Source organism: Hemitrygon akajei, chromosome 1 (genome assembly GCF_048418815.1).
Source record: "Hemitrygon akajei chromosome 1, sHemAka1.3, whole genome shotgun sequence".
Classification (NCBI taxonomy): Eukaryota; Metazoa; Chordata; class Chondrichthyes; order Myliobatiformes; family Dasyatidae; genus Hemitrygon; species Hemitrygon akajei.
In genome coordinates this window covers 111,942,477-111,963,134 of record NC_133124.1, presented here as the reverse complement: position 1 = coordinate 111,963,134, position 20,658 = coordinate 111,942,477, and the positions used below count along the sequence as shown (strand labels likewise).

The 20,658-nt window shown below is 45.0% G+C and overlaps 1 protein-coding gene across 2 annotated transcripts in view; it reads left to right on the top strand.

Annotated features, from left to right (window-relative positions):
- LOC140729863 (angiopoietin-1-like) overlaps nucleotides 1–20,658 on the top strand; it is a 187,088-nt gene that overhangs the window by 106,180 nt on the left and 60,250 nt on the right. For both annotated transcript variants that reach the window (XM_073050076.1, XM_073050074.1), the window contains exons 2-3: nucleotides 10,475–10,630; nucleotides 12,835–12,956. In XM_073050076.1, the coding sequence (XP_072906177.1) occupies nucleotides 10,499–10,630; nucleotides 12,835–12,956 (254 nt within the window). In that variant the 5' untranslated portion in view covers nucleotides 10,475–10,498. The remainder of the gene's footprint in view (nucleotides 1–10,474; nucleotides 10,631–12,834; nucleotides 12,957–20,658) is intronic.

Genomic DNA, 20,658 nt, shown 5'->3' with positions numbered 1-20,658 from the left:
ACATTGGGGGGGGGCTTCTTCACACAGAGAGTGGTGGGAGTGTGGAATGAGCTGCCAGGTGAAGTGGTAAATGAAGGCTCACTTCAAACATTTAAGAAAACTTGGACAGGTACATGGATGAGAGGTGTATGGAGGGATATGGGCCAGGTGCAGCTCAGTGGGACTAGGCAGAAAAAATGGTTCAGCACAGCCAAGAAGGGCCAAAGGGCCTGTTTCTGTGCTGTAATGTTCTATGGTTCTATGAAGTTTGAGATTGAAAAGGAGTGAAAGCAGGCTGGCAGGGAAGCAGATGGAGAAGAAATGAGAGAGGTGGAGAGAATCACAGAGAGTCTATTTTGTTTGAAGGACTCAGCATCAGAGGACGTCACTGAGAGGAGGAGGACGGGTTGCAGCAGCTCTGTATGAACGTTCAACCAGAGGAATCAGGACAGCAGCAGCACTCTCCCTCTTGTGTAGCACCTGGTGGAGGACCTTCTGGAAGCCCTATGCAGCACATCCACTGTTCCCTGTTTACCTGTTCCACAGGCTATGGCTTCTACACTACAACTCTCCTGATGCAGGATTTGGAAAACCCCAGTGGGTTGTAGTCCATTGATACCCCTCAGAGTCCAGGCATTCAACCACTTCCAGGTGCCCCTGCTCACCTGTTAGAAAGTCTCCCATGTAACTCAGTCACTGTCCTCTTCTGAAGGCCCTATGGCAAGGAATTTCTTCCCTCCAGACAACAATGATTCCTCCTGATCTAATCAAAGACAATACGATATTGTTGGCATTATATTTCCTGAATAATCTTCATGTTACTAATACACCAGATATTCCATAAAGCCCAGCCTGCTGATGGTGCTGGAACTCTGCCACACTTGATGTGTTTGATTTATTCGACCGTGAGTCAGATTTTCTCCTGAGAGTGAGTGAGCTCAGATCTACATTCCCCTAAGGATGACAATTGCCTTCGTTAGTAAACCGTTCCACAGATGTCATGGCAGAAACTGAGCGGAAGGGGTGTGTGTGTGTGTGTGTGTGTGTGTGTGTGTGTGTGTGTGTGTGTGTGTGTGTGTGTGTGTGTGTGTGTGTGTGTGTGTGTGTGTGTGTGTGTGTGTGTGTGTGTGTGTGTGTGTGTGTGTGTGTATCTCCCAGAAGCCACCAGGCCTGATCAAGATCAGTCTGTAGTAAATTGGGGCCATGGAACAATGATGGTATGCCTGACATAATACCCACTACACCTTCAACTGGCACATCTCCACTGGAATGTATCTGCAGCAGATCAGTGGGCATTTTGTCTCTTTCTTCTTCTCTTTCTCTTACTCTCCACTCTTCCATGGGGTAACGGAGCTATATTTAGAGATTCAATAACACAGCACAAAAATATTGAACCTCTTCAGCCTGTTAGCTCCCAGCTTCTTACTTCATCCCCTCTCTCTCCCACCCACCCACTTTACCGTGGTTTCACCTATTACCTGCCAGGTTGTACTCCCTCTCCTCTCACCGCCTTCTTTTTCTGGCATCTGTCCTCTTCCTTTTCAGTCCTGATGCAGGGTCTTGGCCCAAAATGTCAATTGTTTATTCCCCTCCATAGACGCTGCTTGACCTGCTGAGTATCTCCAACACTCTGTGTGTCTTGCTCAAGAATCAGCAAAGTCAACGTGATTTTGTCAATGGGAAACGGGCTTTACTGGAGATGTTTGAAGAAGTAACCTGTGTTGTACTGGGTCCAATACTTGGATTCCCAGAAGGTGTGTGGTAAGGTGTAATGTCAAGGTAGCACTGTGGTAAGCATAACACTGTAAAATTAAGGTTCAATTCGCTCTGCTATCTGTAAGGAGTTGGTACGTTCTCCCCATGACTGCATGGGTTTCCTCCAGCTGCTCCAGTTTCTTCCCACATTCCAAAGATGTAAGGGTTAAGGTTAGTAATTTGTGGGCATGTTATTTTAACACCGGTAGCATGGCGACGCTTGCAGGCTGCCCCAGCATAGACCTTGCTGATTTGGTTTGACGGAAGTGACACATTTCACTCTATGTTTCAATGTACATGTGACAAATTAGTTTAATATCACTGGCGTTTGTTGTTTTGCAGCAGCAGTATGTTGCAGTTCATAATAATTTTTAAAAACTATACAATTACAATAAGAAATATATTAAAAAATAAACTGATTAAGTAGTACAAAAAGGGAGCAAACTAAATAAAGCTGAGGTAGTGTTCATGGATTCATTGTTCATTCAGAAATCAGATGGCACAAGGGAAGAAGGTGTTCGTGAAACATTGAGTGTGAGCCTTCAGGCTCCTGTACCTCCCCCCCACCAATGGTAGCAATGAGAAGACGGAATACCCTGGGAGATTTGGGTCCTTGATGATGGATGTCACCTTCTTGAAGCATCATTGCCTTTTGAAGATGTCCTTGATGCTGGTGAAGCTAGTGCCCATGATGGAGCTGGCAGAGTTTACAACTTTCTGCAGCATTTTCTTTGTAAAGTTTATGTGGTGGAACATTTAAAAGATGTACTGAACTGATACCTGGATTATCTTCTGATAAAGATTTGGCCAGATGAGGCTTGGTCAGCAGAGTGAAAAGGAACTTGATTGAAACATATAGGATCTTGACTGGGTGGGAGTGGAGAGGATATTCCTTCTTTTGAGGAAAACATTATTCAAAAAAGGAATTGTCCACAAGACAGAGATGAAAGAAAATGTTTCCTGTCAGAGGATTGTGAATAACTGCATTCTGGCGTTGTTCTTCTGAAGGAACTTTTACTGATTTGCATTGCTGTTGCAAGCCATCACCTATTCTCTCCATCCCTGTGAACAGGCGTCTAAGTTAACACCCCTTGACTGGTACAAGATTCCCTTAAATGACTTTAAAAGGAATTCCCCTGGGACTTTGAACTCCTCCTTCTAAACTCCTTTTAGCCTTACAATCCTCTTCTCTCCTGGCTGTCTACCTCCATAGTATCAATGTAATAAATCTCTTAGCTTAATGGCCTTTGTGTCCCACTAAATCAGTTCATTGCCAGTACAGTATGTTGAACAGCTGAAATAAAGCTGCCAGCAGAGAGTGGGAAACCTGTTCATGGTATCTAAGGTGACATAGATTTTAATAAGACCTTATTGATGAATGAGTTAGCCACAGCAAATTAGAAGTTTAAAATCACTGTCAAATACCTAAAGAGCAATGACAAGATTTCCTTTACGATGACAAATGTCAGAATCTGGATTTGCATAGGGCCTAGTTGAGGTCATACCTCACCATCAGCTTACTCGTATATCCTTGCCAGAGAGAAGTACAATAGGATTCACCAAGATGGTTCCTGGGACTGCCATCTGAGGAGGCATTGGAGTAGCTAGGAGAATGAGAACTGACCGCACTGAAACATGAGGATCTGACGGGGCTCAGCAGGAAGGATGCAAGTCAGATATTCCCCTTGCTGGGATCTAGATCTAGGGTCATTCCTGTAACTCATGTAAGATTGAGAGATGGGTGAGATTTCTTTATTGCCGAACCTTGGGAATTCTTTACCACAGAGAGCAGAGGAGGCCGTGTTGCTGAAAATACCCCAGCATCTGCAGTGTACTTTGTGTTTTTGATTTAATCTCTAACGCTTTTCACTTTCACTTTGTTCCCTTATCTCTCTGCTCCTGCTTTCTATTTACCCCTCTTGCTCTGTCTCACTTGCTCCCTGTCTCTCATTCTTAGTTTTTCTCCCCGTCTCTGTCTCTCACTCGTTTCACTCAACCCCTTGGATATGAGAAAGGGGAACCCAGGGCTGAGTCAGGCTGGGAAGAGACAGAAGATAGGTATACTCCAGGGCTCAAGTAAAGGGCATCTGTGGAGATTAAAGATTTCAAAGGCTATGGGGAGAGAATGATTGAAGGTATAAATGTCATGATAATGGTTGCAGCATCAGCACAGCACATTACAAACATAAATTATGTAATCAAATTAACATAAGTTATACAACTTGCATGACAAAGTAAAGAAAAACTTATGATATCAGAGCAAGTTGAAGCAAATTAAACCCTAGCAATCTGTTACCTTTTTTTTGGCCAACATTCAAAACATGCTGGAGGAACTCAGCAGTTCAGTTAGAATCTATAGAGTGAAATATACAGTTGATGTTTTGAGTTGACTATCCATTTCCATCCAGAGGTGCGGCTCATCTTGCTGAGTTCCTCTAGCATTATGTGCACCTTGCTCAAGATTTCCAGCATCTGCGGGATCGATTGCGTCACTATTGTGGTCAGTCTGCATTGTGCTGGTCCCGGGCCAGTGTATCCAACTAGACTGTAAATATAGCGGCTGATACTGTGCTGTAAAAAGAGCAAGATCTCTTGATCTCTGTGGGATGCTTGTGATCGTGGGATAACTATGCTGCTCTTCCTCAAACAGTTGCCATCAAATTTGTTGTGTTCAACTGAGAGAGCTGTCTTGCTTGTGAATTGGTTCTTGATTAACTTTCTAGCGACGCTGTGTGCTGCTTCCTGGAGGTTATTGTCCTTGAACTGTGTCTTTCCTCGAGTACTGCAGTCTGTATGTACGGCACCAGTGGGCCAGCGTAGCTCATGTCAGAGGTGTCAAGCTCATGACATTCAGACCCGGAACGGTGAATCTGGCCCTGTGACATGGAACTGACAGACAGGCTACACTTGATTCTTAAGGGGTTTGACAGGCTGAATGATGTGAGGGTGATTTTCCTGGTTGCTTGGAGTTAAGGCTCACTTTGAGGGGTAAGGTGAGGACATATTCTCCAAGAGGTTAAAAGTCCGTGACATTGTCCACCACAGAAAGCTGGAGACATTCCATTGTTGATGTGTTCAAGATTAGGATCAGGGACACTATGGGAGGAGGAGGATCATGAATGAAAATGGTCCCAAGGCACCTTCTGTGGTCAGACTGAATAACAGGGCAGATGCGGGGCATGAATCACCTCCTCGTGCTCCTTTCTTCAGGTGTATCCACAGTTCTCCTTTTTCACATGCCACAGTTGCATTTCCACTCTGCTGACGGTGAAGCGCTGAGCTGGCAAACGGATTATTTATCATGCAGCGAGCTGGGAAAGTTTCAAACACCAAGTCCTGCCTCAGCCCTGAAGCTGGGGTTTTCGTTCATTGATGACGGTGACGGTGGGGGGGGGGGGGGGGGGGCCTCAGCAAAAAGATGGACTGTGAGAGAAGGAACGGACCATGTCAAGTACATTAGTGGGCTACGATTTGATGAGAGACTTGATGTGAAGTCACCAAGCTACTTGGCTGTTGATCACATCAGTGTAATGGACCTTTTCATGCACAGGAAGGGTGCATTGGATGGAATCTAGGATTCCTGGGAATTCAGATATGAATTGGATTAATGGTCCACAGTCTGCTGCTGGCTTATGTGCCAGTTTTATGACCATTCCCATGAACAATTAGCTATGGTCGTGTATCTCCTTTCCCTGAAATGCTGGTGCCAATGTTCTGCCAGCACACATTAATCCTGATGTTAACTTGTCCCAGAGATGTGATTTTACAGAATGGATTTTACAGCTTAACTCTCCGAGGACAAACAGGAGCCAAGGCTGAAATTAGGGAACAGAGACCAAGATGACATAATTATTCTTATCATGGTCCCATTTCCAACCAGAACTTGAGATACATTACTGAAGGAATAATAAATGTACAACATATTCACAGAAACTTTGAAACCCATAGAAACTCCAGGGTAGTGGTTTTAGTTTAGACACCCCCCTGCAATATTGACTAGAAACTCCTGCAAGCTTTGGAATTAGGATTTTTTATGAGTGTACGACCAAGACCTCAAAGGTGGAGCTGGTGGAAGATAACAACACATCACAACAGTAGCAAAGAGTCCCCAGTCATCTTGTATTCCACGCCCCCAGACCCTGACCCCGACCCTGATCTGTCCCAGACCGAGGGGTGGCTGCCCATGCATCAGCCTCCCACATTAGGTAAAATCATGCAGATGCGTTCTCCACCAAGGGAATCCATCCCCATATCCTGGTTATGTGGATCCCGGATCAGTCTCCACAACTGACCTACCAACAGACAACTCCTTTGGAGAGCATTGTATTTGACTCGAGTGATTGCACTACTCACGATATGGACGCTATATCGATATAAGTGATTATGTTTGGGATATGGGCAAAGCCAGCACTAGTTGCCCATCCCTAATTCATCTTGAGCAGGTGGGGTGGGCCACCTTCTGGAACTGCTGCAGACACTCTGGTGAAGGTGCTCCCACTGCGCTGCTGGGAAGGGAGTTCTAAGGTTTAGATGCAGTGATAATGAAGGAATGGCAGTGTGCAGGTATTCCCAGGTCAGGATGGTACATAGCTTGGAGAGGAATCTGTGCACCTGCTGCCCTTTTTTCCTCTTGTTAGCTGCAGGTTCAGGAGATGGTAGCAGAATAGCCCAGATGAGTATCTGTAACGTATTTTGTAGATGATGGACACTGAAGCTTCTGTGTACTAGTGGTGGAGAGAATGGATTTTCGTGGTGGTGGATGGGTTATCATCACGTAGACTGCTTTACTTTGGGTGGTGTTGAGAGGATTACATCACACTCCTGACTTGTGCCTTGTAGTTGAGGTTTGGATGAGTGTCGAACCCATGTTAAAATTCACACCCAATTTGACATGATTTTAGCTACTTGGCTACTTATTGAAATGTCGAACACATTCTCCAATCCAAGCTCCCACTGTGACAGGATTCACTTGGGATCCATTGTTTTATTTCCCCGAAAAAAATCCCATGCGGTTTATTCTGGAAAATATCCATGGAAAAGAGGTTGTGATGTTCTCTCTGTGGGAGAATGCAAGAGTTTCAGGGGAGTTCACAAAAAGAACTCAGGAAGATCCTTTTAAGAAATGGATGTGATCCACTAGAGTTCCCTTTGTGCTGGGATAATCCAGTGTTCCTGGGTATCAGTGTGGAATATCTTCTCAGGTAGATGGAGACATGAGAGATTGTAGATCCTGAAGTCTGGAGCAACACATAATCTGCTCAGCAGGTCAAGCAGCATCTGTGGGAGGGAAGGAAGTATTAATATTTTGGGTTGAAACACTGCATTTGGACTCATCAAGGTCTGGACACGGGTTTTGACCCAAAACGTATCAACAGTTGCTTTCCCCCAACAGATAATGCTTGACCCACTGCATTCCTCCAGCAGATAGCAGGTTGCTCTTCCAGTAGGTTGATAGCTATATTGGATTACCTGCCCATATATACCTGTTGTTGTGTAATCACAGATTGAGCTAAGGTTCTCCCATGGTGCTGTTGTGTCGGGAATCCTAGGATTTAGACCCAGAGCATCTAAGCATTAATGAAACTGCCTGCCAGCTCATTCTACTCCCCCCGCCCCACCCCCACCATTGTATTCCGGCTTCTGTCCTCTTTCTTTCTCAGCCTGATAAGGGGGCTCTGCCCAAAACATCAACTGTTCATTTTCCTCCATAGATTTGACCTACTGAGCTCCTCCAGCATTTTGTGTCACTCCAGATTTCCAGCATCTGCAGTCTCTCTTCTGCCTTTATTTGAAAGCACGTTCCTTTATTGGTTCTATGCTCCCTCTGCGCCAGACTGCAGTGTCAGGCTGAATCACTGTTCCCATTTCAGCAGTTTTTGAAGCTGGTCCTTCTGACTCAGAGCTTGCAATCAACTGAAATGCAGCTGACATTTCAAGAAAACAAAATAATAGGAACCGTCCTTTTCCTGCTTGATTGTGATTTTTGGACATTCAATGGAATGCAACAGATTCTTCCAAAGCTATCGGATTGAAGTTCAGGTTTAATTATCAATCAACCATTTATGAATATCCATGAATACAACCAAATGAAGCAGCGTTCCTCCAGGACCAAGGTGTAAAACAGTACTGACTGTCATACACAGCACAAGGCACATATAGCACATATAGGTTAGCAAGTAAACATACATTCAAACAAAAAATATATGTTATATATAGGAACACACACAAAATGCTGGAGGAAGGGTCCCTGAGTGACATATCTGGGAATTGATGATGCACGGGTGTTATCGACAAGGACAAGCAGTTTTCAGCAGTCAGCAGATGAATGTATACACTCACACACACGCACAATTCAGCTTGTCATTTCACCGACAGAATACTAGAGGGCAGCACCAACAGGAGGAGTCAGCCCCCATAGACACCATGCTGCACTGCCTCTGGCTTCTCCTGTCCTGAACAACTGCAACAGGCAAGCCTGCGGCTTGAGGCCTAGTCGTCGCCTAGGCTGCACAGCGCCCCCTGCTGTCTGTCTCGTCAATAAACAAGGGAAACGGACTTGCAGCATTTTACATTATCAATGTCTAACAGGGTCTTGCGATCGCAAGAGAAGCACCCAAGATAATCGCAGTTAGACTGCACACCGCCTTCATGCACCGGCTCTGAAGCCATCACGTAGCAGACAATAACATGGCTTGCACCAAGTCCAGCTCCTCCACCAACGAGCATCTCACTGATGGGTACACCTATACTACCTCAAGTTCTTAATGTCCAGCATTGTCCTGCAATCATTAAAAAAAGATGTTAAAAAAGACAAAAAACACCTTTGATTGGCTGCTGAGAAACTGTCTCGTCTGAACATACTGCCATCTTATCTGAAGTCCCTATAAATAGTCAGCAGGCTATTGACCCTCTTGCTGAACTTCAAGGATCAGTTAGCAGCAGAGAGTAATAAACGATACTGAAAGAAGTCAGTGATGTGACTGACCCTCTGCACTATAATTGCTGGTACCTGAGACCAAGTTCAGGTAACTGGTCCTTGTATGAGTTATTGTTTCTGATTGGATGTGTTCTTCATTACGGTACAGGGTCTCAGTGAGATTATATAGATTGGGTCATCTGATCCTTTGTGTTTCTCATTCATGTTCAGTATATATCAGGTGCAAGAGTTCCGGTTCTATATCTGCCCAAGAAGACATTACCCCAGTAAAATAGAGTCTTGGTTGTAATCCTTTGTCAAAGTTCACCCAACCAATAAGTGCCCATCTATTTGTTTAGACTGTTCCTAATTTAAACAATGTTTATTTTATTCTGTGATATGAAACTCTTTACATTTTCTAATGACCTTATCAGGGAACTGAGCCAAAGAAGTGTTGAGCCCTGGGGCAGTTCAGCCAAGTTTGTACTGAATGGCAGGACAGGTTGAAGGGGTTGAATGGCCTACTCTTTTTCCTATCTTCTTGTGTTGCTGCAAAACAATCTCTTTTCCACATCTGTATTTGCAAAGCGCCTTTCGAAACTCTGGACATCCTTACCTATTTTTAAGCCTATTTAGTATTTGGTCAGACCCAAATCTTACCGATCAAAGCACCATTAATAAATCTGCAAATTTGCACATTTGGTCACAATAGGGGTTTGTTTTAGTTTAATCTATAACTATCGCATTGGAAAGCAGCTGTGGCTCAACTCTTTGTATTCTAAAGGCAGGATGACACAACCGTGGTGGACAAGGGAAGTCAAAGACAACATAAAAGCAAAAGAGACGGCATATAATGGAGCAAAAAATAGTAGAAATGAGAGAATTGGGAAACTTTAAAAACCAACAGAAGGCAACTAAAAAAAGCCATAAGTGAAGAAAAGATGAAATATGAAGATAAGCTCGCTAATAATATCAAGGAGGATAGCAAAGGTTTTATAGAGGGTAAAAGAGAGGTGAGAGTAGATATCGGACTGCTGGAAAATGACATCAGAGAGCTAGTCATGGGGGTCAAGGAAATGGGGGATGACTTGAATAAGTCTTTACTGTGGAAGACACCATCATGCCGGAGATTTGAGGGTGTCAGGGAGCAGAAGTGAGTGCACTATTACTATTACTAGGGAGAAGGTGCTTGGGAAGCTGAAAGGTCTGAAGGTAGATAAGTCACCTGGACCAGATGGACTACACCCCAGGGTTCTGACAGAGGTAGCTGAAGAGATTGTGGAGGTATTAGTTATGATCTTTCAAGAATCACTAGATTCTGGAATGGTTGTGGACAACAGGAAAATTGCAAATGTCACTCCACTCTTCAAGAAAAGAGGGAGAAAGAAGAAAGGAAATTATAGGCCAGTTAGTCTGTCCTCAATGGCTGAGAAGATATTGGAGTCAGTTGTTAAGAATAAGGTTTCAGGGTTCTTGGTTCTCATAAAGTAAGCCAAAGTCAGCAAGGTTTCCTTGGGGAATATCTTGCCTGACAAATCTGTTAGAATTCTTTGAGGAAATAACAGGCAGGATAGACAAAGGAGAATCGGTGGATGGCGTGTACTTGGATTTTCAGAGGGACTTTGACAAGGTGCCTCCCATGCAGCTGCTTAACAAGATAAGAGCCCATGGTATTACTGGAAAGATACTAGCATGGATAGAGCATTGGTGGATTGGCAGGATTGATGCCAGTAATGGCCTGATCTTCATCAGGAAGATGGGGATCCTGCTTCAGTGTAGGCCAAGACTTAAACTCTCTAATGGTGTTCAAATGTCTCTCCACAGCTGGAGACCTACATCCAGGATAACATGAAGAGTGAGCTGGCCCAGCTACAACAGAACGCTGTGCAGAACCACACAGCCACCATGCTGGAGATCAGCAACAGTCTGCTGAGCCAGACCGCCGAGCACACACGCAGACTGACAGACGTTGAGACGCAGGTATGGCCCGTGAGACTTGGGGGTGTGGGAGGGAAGGTTGGTTTGGGTAGCTGATTGCAGACAGCGAACGACGAGAGGGGGCTGGGTTCTGTCTTCTTCTGCAAGTGGCTCAAGGGACTATTTTACACTTAAGCTGGGCCAGAATAACACGCAGTCTTATGCACCTCTTCCAAGTTAAATACAAGCTCTTCAAGAAAAAAATTCCTGGCAGTGTTCAGTCGGGACTGAGCGATTCTTGTAAATACATCACTGGTATCTTTATCTGGTTACAACATGTTGTAAGAATTTTGTTTAATTAGGTTTGAAAGAGTGAATCGGCCCTTGGCACTTAAACAAAGCTGTAGGAAATGTCAATAAATAGTTGTAATATCATTCTGATTTGGAGGGTCCTTCTCCGAGGAGAGAGGCGATTCTTTGTGAGTGAAGGCCAAGCAGTTGTGAGTGGGTGAAAGGTTTAGGCTTGATGTGGCGAGGTACCATTGGTTTGAAACCAGTGGCCCACCAAAGCAGTGGCCCCAGTCTTGAGATTGTGGTTCTGCATCTGGAATCTTCAGTGTGACCTGGAGAAACCCTCAGCTTTTATTCCCAATGTTGAGCTAAGCAGCTCGAAATGTACGCTGTGATGAGAAGAATCGAGTAAACTGGAACACACACTTGCACATACGGACTTCAAAAGCACACCCTCAGCCCATACATTCACACAGTCTCACTATTACAGGGACTCCTCCCCCCTCCCAACGATGTCATTCTCTCTTCTTCCTCCTTCCACTGGGTAAAAGACAAAAAACTTGCACCACCTCGCTCGAGGATAGCTTCTATCCTGGTGAATGGACCTCTTCAAATAAAGATGAACCCTTGATCTCCCAATCTACCTGCAATACTTCCTCTGCAACAGCATTCTGTTATTGCTTTCCTGTTTGTACTTACCCAATGCACTTATGTGTTTCAATGTCTAAAGTATCTAAATTTTTCGTTGAACACCGGTATGTGACAATGAGCTAAGCAACAATTACAATCAAACTTTCACAGTCCCTCTGTCACACTCTCTCAGTCTTTCACACATGCTTTCTCTCTTGCACATGTTCAGAGTGAATATTTCTCTCTAGGCCATCAACATAGACTTTCAAGGTTTTGCAGAGTTCTGCAATGTTTGGGGATCCTGAGTGAGTGGCCAATCAGCTGGGAACATTCCTGATCAGTCTCTCCTTGGTACCAGCCTGGAATACAAGACTGGGAGGTCAATTTTACTCTGGTCTCTGAGCTCAAGTCTCTTCTGGAGAGAGATTCTCTTTCCAGGATTCACTGTGTCAAAGCCCAGAGTGGGTGTCTGCATTTGGATACCCAGGGTGTTTTTAAGTGGAATGAAGGCAAAGTGATCATAGACCTGCAGATCATTGAAGCAGGTCCTACAGCCTATTGAGTTCACTAGGGTCATCAACCAACCCATTTCCATTAATCCTATTTTACTCTCCTGATATTCACCTCAACTCCCAAATTTTCGTCTACAAACCTGGGGAACTTACAGCAACCAATTAATCTACCAACCTATGTGCCTATGGGACGTGGGAGGAAATCAGAGCACCTGGAGGAAATCTGCATGGTCACGGGGAGAGTCTCCACACACATAGCATCATAGGTCAGGATTGAACCTAGTTCGCTGGAGCTGTGAGATATTGAATGGAGTAGTGGGCTCAAGGTATCCATTCCCTTTCTTTCCTGGATCAGCTTCCACAACCCAGACTGGGAACTGAACCCACTCCAAAATGCTGCAGGTGCTGAAAACCTAAATTAAACCAAAAAGCTGGAAACACTCAGCGGGTCAGGCGGCAACTGTGGAGAGGGAAAAATAGGTTGAAGATCTTTTGAAAGATGTGGGACAGAGAGAGACAAACCAAGTTTTAAGTTGCAGAAAAGAGGTGGAAGAGTACCGAGAAAGAACTGACTGTGCTAAGGCGAGAGAGAGACCAGGAAAAACAGAAGATGTGGTTTTTTTTTGGTGGGGGGGGGGCGGAGTGGTTGGACTTGCCAAACAAACATGGTGTTCCAAGTCTATGAGGGGGGAACTGGGATTGTGCTGTAAACTCTACATTTGCCTTTTGTTTACAAATTACTTTAATCTGTTTCCATTAATTGATGTCCTAGTTTGCAGTGTTTATTGAAGAATGATGATTTGTTTTGGGATAATGATGATTTACTGTGTTTAGGTTTTGAATCAAACCTCGCGACTGGAGATCCAGCTGCTGGAGAATTCTTTATTCACAAACAAGCTGGAGAAGGAGCTGCTGCTCCAGACCAACAACATCTACTGGCTGCGTGAAAAGAACAGGTAAGCCCCCGCCCCCCTGGAATCAGTAACCGTGAGGCTCCCAGGGACAGGCAGACTCCGGAATGGGAGTCATTAAATTCTGACTGAAACAAGAACAGGGAATGCTGGAGAGAGCTAAAACAGCATTGAAGGGTTCGGGTCCAAGGGGTGTTGTAGTGTACATCCACAGATCCTAACAGTAGCAGGACTAGGCAATAGTGGTAAAGAGGATGACCTCCTTTGTTAGCGTAGGCGTGGAACATAACGGCAGGGAGTTATGCTTGAACACTGCACTACGCTGGTTAGGTACAGCTTGAGCACAACTCAGGTCTGCATGCTTCAGGAGAGTTTATCACATGATCTGAAGACGGGTCGAATCTTCTTCCCGGGGCGGAAATGCATTTAAGGTGAGAGCAAGGAAGTTTAAAGGATATGTGCCAGGTAAGCTTCTTTTTTACACAGAGTTCTGTGTGCCAAGTAGTGGTGGAAGCAGTTATGATAGTGGAGTTTAAGAAGCTTTTAGATAGGCGAGTCAAAACAGTTTTGAGTTTGCTGCCGGATGCCAAGTATATGTATGCACAGGTGTAATGAAAAACTTACCTTTAGCAGCATCACAGACATCACCTTCAGATGAAACACATACATTGAACGTAAATCATTAATAGACTATAAAAGATATATGAATATAGAACTTAGAATTGTACAGCACTGGACAGGCCATTCAGCCCATCATGATGTACTGATCTTGATGCCAATTTATACTAAATGTCCTCCTGCCAGCGATTGCCCTGCTGCTCTGGTTCCCACCCCCCTGCCTCTCCAGTTTAAACCCTCCAGAGTAGCACTAGTCAGGGTATTGGTTCCCCTCCAGATCAGATGCAAACCGTCTATTTTTTACAGGTCACTCTGCCCTGGAAGAGAGACCAATGTTCCATAAATCTGAAGACATCCCCCCTCTCACCCCGCACCAGTTCCTGAGCCATGTTTGGAACTGCATTATTTATTTATTTCTCACCTCACTAGTATACAGTATGGCATGGTTAGTAAGCCTGAGATTACAATCCTGGGAGCCCTGCTTTATAACTTTCTACCTAGCTCCCTGAAATCCCTTTGCAGGACGTCATGACCACATCTGCCAATGTCACTGCTACCTATATGCACCATGACCTCTACCTATTCACCCTCCCCTCTCAGAATGTCCTCTACCCACCACCCTGGCATCAGGGAGGCAACACACCACCCTAGAGTTTCCATTACGGACACAGAAGCACCTATCTGTTCTCCGTACTAAGGCTCCTTTATCAGTACGGCTCTGCCTGCCCTCACTCCCACCTCAGAGGTGGGCACAATGCCACTGGCCTGCCTACTGCTGCTGTCTCTGAAGGTCACCTCACCCCCCATAACAGTATTCAAACAGGCATTCCTGTTAAAATAGAACATAGTACAGCTCCTTCAGCCATCCCTTTAACCTACTCTAAAATCAATCTAACCCTTCCCTCCTACCTAACCCTCCATTTTTCTATCATCTGTGTGCCTTTCCAGAAGTTTCTTAAATGACCCTGAAGTATCTGGACCTACCACCACCCGTCTAGGACATTTAAAAATGACAGGACAGTTTTTTTAAATGTCAGAATTATTGAAGGGATTGTTTACTTGTCCCTTTACCTCTTTGGTAGTCACCCACCTGTCTGCAGTCAACGCCTGAGGTGCGACCACCTCATCTGGGAATGTCGGATGGTGCCGAGTACCAGGATCCAGTTCCAGTTCCTCCAACCGTTCTGCCAGGAGGACGCTTCCCACAGATGTAGTCATCGAGCAGACCATGAGGTTCCCTAACTTCCCACATCTTGGAGAAGGAGCATTCCACTGCCCTGACTACTATTTGATCTATTCTGTCAAATATCACGGATTAACAGAAAAATAAGAGCCTGATTCTTACCTGCTGCTCACCTCACCAGAGACTCTCTAGCTATTAGCCTCAGTTCTCCACTCTTACTCTGGCCCACTCTCACAATGACACTCCAAAACTGCCTGCTCCCCTTGACCCTGTCTTCTTTTTTTATTTTCAAAGTGCTAGGAATAGAGGGATATGGATCATGTGCAGGCAGAAGAGATTTAGTTTAATTTGGCATAGTGTTTGGCACAACATTATTGACTCCAGGGTCTGTTCTTGTGCTCCACTGTTTTATATGCTGTGTTCTATCTGAGTACCCTGGGGAGAGGGCAGAGAATGATGTGGCCAGAACTGAAATGTGTAGTTCTGAGGAAAAGATCAAGTTGTGTTCTTTGGAGTGGGGAGAGCTTAGGAAGGATTATTAAGTGTGCTGTGTGTGAAGAGGGGACTGAATAAAGTAAATAGGAAGACTCTTTTTGCCCTCAGTCGAAAGCCCCAGGATCTGAGCTTAGAGTGGAGGGATCACATGCGGGATGGAGTAAGTGTTAGTTATCTATGGGTGGGAACTTAATTCTGAAACAGTGGGAGAGGTAGGAACCAATTATACTTCTATTCGGTTACATATTTAGAGTGGTGACAGCAGACCTTGTGTCCAGTGAGCAGAGCTGGGAAGATCATTTGAACCAGCACAAGCACAATGGGCTGAATGGCCATCTTCTGGATGGTAAATTTTCCATGATTCTAGGATGAGCAAAAGCCAGTCAGCAACTGTGGGAAAAACGGGCCAGATGTTGCTTCCCTGCCAGTTGTTTTGATTTTGGGTTTTGGCCCTTTTCCAGTGCATGGGGATTTGTGTGCTCAGGCCAGTAAGCCAATTGTTGCCAGACCTGTCATCACACTGAGTTTAATTCTCAGTCAGCAGCAGAGGTGGTAAGGTGACCAGAAGCTCAAAACCAGGCAGTGGAGAGATGAAGCAAGCAACCTCAACACTTCCAACAGTACCCTCTGCCCTCCAAGCCCGGACACTGCTGTGCTGCAGGAAACGTGGGAGCCAGTCTTGGGGGTTTGTTTGGAGGTCAGTGGTAAGGAAATGCTGCCCATGACATCAGGAACTCCATTCTCCTTCTGGAACCATGGGATTTTCGGAATTCACCCGTGAGGGAAGGCAGGGCTTCCAGTTAATGTTTCATCAGAAAGACGGTCCAAGTGTCTCACGCTGCCACCAGGGTGCTGCCCTCAGCTTTGTTCTGTGGCACAAATCCACATCTTCCTGACACGAAGGTGAGAAAGTACCACACCCTGAGCAAAGGCAAGAGATGGAAGTGTCAAGGCCAACAGTGTATTTGGTAACAGTGTAGGATACAGGAAGGAACAGAGAGGTGACAGGCTGTGGAGAGCGTTAATGAACACAGATGTTAGGGCTATCCGGGGGGCAATTCCAACTGGAGATCGGAAGCAAGATCCTTCCTACCAGCATCAGCTGCAGAGATTTCTGCAGGAAATGGGTTAGATATCGTTGATTAATGATTATACTTCTAATGCCACCAGTATTGTGGAATCACATGGTGCAAGAGAGGCCAATTGGCCCATCAAGCTTGTGTCAGCCCTTTCACTGAGCTGTCCAGTTAGTCCTACTCCCCTACTCCTTCCCCAGCCCTGCTAACGTCTACTTTATTTATGTAGCAGCCACTAGATCTGCTCCCACTGCACTTTCCAGATCATTCCCCACTGTATCCTGAGGAAACAATTTTAATTCAGTGCTCTGATCACAGGCAAATTCCCTAATGACTTACTAGGAAGAATAAGAGATTATGATTGGCTGAAGCAGGTTGTCTTTACCTGCCGTGTTGATGCCTGGGAGGGCAGAAGATGTGGGTCTTGAATCAATAAGAGGAGGAGTGGGGCTGAGTGAGACAGGGTTACGTTGATAAATAAGTGGATTTATTCTAACAGTCTATGTGGCCAGACTTCCCAAACAGGTCGTAGGTTATGGTAAGGGCATTCATCTGGCTCCTTGAATCTATGCTGACCTTGAGTGAAGTAATCTCATCAGAGATCTCACTATCTCACTGTCCCTACAAATTATTCTCACCCAGATGCCTCTGTCAAAGGTCCCCATTGACTGTCCTCACCCTCTGCAGTGGGTTCCACATCAATACCGCACTCTGAGTAAAAAAGCTTTTCCTCACAGTCTCTCTGATGTTAAACAAAAGATTCAAAGTACATTTAATATCAAAGAATATATAAATTATACAACCTTGAGATTTGTCTGCTTACAGGCAGCCACAAAGCAAGAAACCGGAAAAAAAACAGTTAAAAAGAAAAAAAGACCAACACCCAATGTGCAGCGAAAGAGAGGAAGAACATAGATCATGCAAACAATGGAAGCGAGCAGCAGCGTTCTGAACCAAGTTGAGTTCTATGATCCGAATCCCTGAAGCAGCCCAGAGTAGGCCCAAAGCCTTGCTCTCGGTTCATCATATTAGCAGGCAAAATTGCCGCAAAGCTTGCAGACACAAAGCACACCAGCCGGGGCATTCTCACCGTCTCAGCACGAAATCAGCCCGACCCTGCCTTTCCAGTCTATCTGGGCCGGAGTTTACATTGTCCAAACAGCGGATTACACCTCGCATTAGGACCCGATTAAACCCATGTCTCCTGGCCCTTGCAGTTCGCTGAAGGGGACAATTTCTCTACATACTGTCTGAGCTGATTTGTACAGTAGGATAGCTCTTTTCCATGGAATATATATCACACTTGTAGACTGGCTCACTGGGATGTAAAATATTTAGGTGAAACTAGATAAATAAAAATGGCCAGAAGGAATGGCAGTGTCTACTAACGGAGTAGAATGCAGGGATAAATTTATAGCATAGACTCTTATGGTAAGACTCTTGGCAGTGTGGAGGATCAGAGGGATCTTGGGGTCCGAGTCCATAGGACACTCAAAGCAGCTCCGCAGGTTGACTCTGTGGTTAAGAAGATGTACAGCGTATTGGCCTTCATCAATCATGGAATTGAATTTAGAAGCCGAGAAGTAATGTTGCAGCTATATAGGACCCTGGTCAGACCCCACTTGAAGTACTGTGCTCAGTTCTGGTTGCCTTACTACAGGAAGGATGTGGAAACCATAGAAAGGGTGCAGAGGAGATTTACAAGGATGTTGCCTGGATTGGGGAGCATGCCTTATGAGAATAGGTTGAGTGAACTCGGCCTTTTCTCCTTGGAGCGACGGAGGATGAGAGGTGACCTGACAGAGGTGCATAAGATGATGAGACACATTGATCATGTGGATAGTCAGAGACTTTTTCCCAATGCTGAAATGGTTGCCACAAGAGGACACAGGTTTAAGGTGCTGAGGAGCAGGTACAGAGAAGATGTCAGGGGTAAGTTGTTTACGCAGAGAGTGGTGAGTGCGTGGAATGGGCTGCCGGCAACAGTGGTGGAGGTGGATACAATAGGGTCTTTTAAGAGACTTTTGGATAGGTACATGGAGCTTAGTAAAATAGAGGGCTACAGGTAAGCCTAGTAATTTCTAAGGTAGGTTCATGTTTGGCACAACTTTGTGGGCCGAAGGGCCTGTATTGTGCTGTAGGTTTTCTATGTTTCTAAGTTTCTAGACCAGTTGGGCTAGAAGGCCTCAGTCTGTAAATTTCTTCCCACTGCAGCAAATTCCATCATTTGAGTGAAATTTAAATCAGGATTGAAGGAAGAATTTTGTCAGGAATCTTATTCTAAAGCTCTCTCATTGCTTTAATGCCATTCATCGGTCAGTGATCTGAGCCAATGAAGTCCAGTGTAACACCGGTAAATATCTGACAGTACTAATATGCTACTGCTCACTCTGGGAGTACCCTACACTCCCTGCTGTTTTAATTATTTGGGATAGGAGATTTCCACAAGAAGGCGACGGGCCCAGATGGCGTCCCCAGATGGGTTCTCCGGGCCTGTGCAAGTGAGCTAGCTGGAGTGTTTGCTGACATCTTCAACTGCTCCCTGCTTCAGTCTAAGATCCCCTCGTGTTTTAAGAAGGCAATGATAATCCCTGTGTTGAAGAAAAGCAAGGTGGCATGCCTGAATGACTATCGACCTGTGGCTCTAACATCAATTGCTATGAAGTGCTTCAAGCGATTGGTTATGGCACACATCAACCATAACCTGCTGGTCAACCTCAACACTTTGCAATTCTCCTACCGGAGCAACAGGTCAACGGCAGATGCCATCTCTCTGGCACTACATTCCACCTTAGAACACCTGGAGAATAAAGACGCATATGTAAGGCTCCTCTTCATCAACTACAGCTCTGCCTTTAATATCATCATTCCAAATAAACTGATTCCTAAGCTCCGGAACCTGGGTCTTAGCACTCAGATCTGCAGCTGGATCTTTAACTTCCTCACAGACAGGACCCAGGCTGTAAAAATAGGGGACAAGCTCTCCTCTACAATCACTCTGAGCACCGGTGCCCCACAAGGCTGTGTACTCAGCCCCCTGCTGTACTCACTGTACACCCATGATTGTGTAGCCAAGTTTCCGTCAAACTCAATATATAAGTTTGCTGATGACACCACAATTGTAGACCGTATCTTGGGTAATGATGAGTCTGAGTACAGAGAGGAAATTAAGAACCTGGTGGCATGGTGCGAAAACAATAACCTATCCCTCAACGTCAGCAAGACAAAGGAATTGGTTGTTGACTTCAGAAGGAGTAGCGGACCGTACAACCCCATCTACATCGGTGGTGCGCAGGTGGAACAGGTCAAAAGCTTTAAGTTCCTCAGGGTGAATATCACAAATGACCTGACTTGGTCTAACCAAGCAGAGTCCACTGCCAAGAAAGCCCACCAGCACCTTTACTTCCTGAGAAAGCTGAAGAAATTTGGCCTGTCCCCTAAAACCCACACTAATTTTTATAGGTGCACTGTAGAAAGCATTCTTCTAGGGTGCATCACAACCTGGTATGGAAGTTGTCCTGTTCAAGACCAGAAGAAGCTGCAGAAGATCGTGAACATAGCCCAGCACATCACACAAACCAATCTTCCATCCTTGGACTCACTTTACACTGCACACTGTCAGAGCAGTGCTGCCAGGATAATCAAGGACACGACCCACCCAGCCAACACACTTTTTGTCCCTCTTCCCTCCGGGAGAAGGTTCAGGAGCTTGAAGATTCATACGGCCAGATTTGGAACAGCTTCTTTCCAACTGTGATAAGACTGCTGAACGGATCCTGACCCAGATCTGTGCCGTACCTTCCAAATTTCTGGACCTGATTTGCACTACCTTACTTTCCCTTTTCTATTTTCTAATTATGATTTGTAATTTAAATTTTTATTATATTTACTTTGATTTGTACTGCAGGGAGCGCGAAGCGCAGAAGCAAATATCACTGTGATGATTGTACACTCTAGTATCAATTGTTTGGTGACAATAAAGTAAAGTATCTAAAGTATCTAAAAGTATCTGCTTCAATGTTACAAGTTGCTAGCACATTACCTGATCTGGGATGTCCTTGACAGGACTAAAGCTCCTCCATCTACCTTGTGAATGGATAGAGAAGCAGGGTAGAACTTTGTCACGTGCTCCTAAATCTGCCTTGTGAATGGACAGAGAAGCACAGCAGAAATTTATCACCTGCTGGTCTTCATTGGACAAGAATCACACAGATAAAAGTTCCCCATTTTCTCCAATTATGGTTGTTTTCATTAAAGTGCGAAACATGATCTTTCCCAGTTACGGTCGGTTCCTGTCCAGGATCACTTAAGCAAGTTTGCACATTATTTTGACAGTTGAGAGCTTTGCTCACTAAAGTCATTTCTAAACATTGAA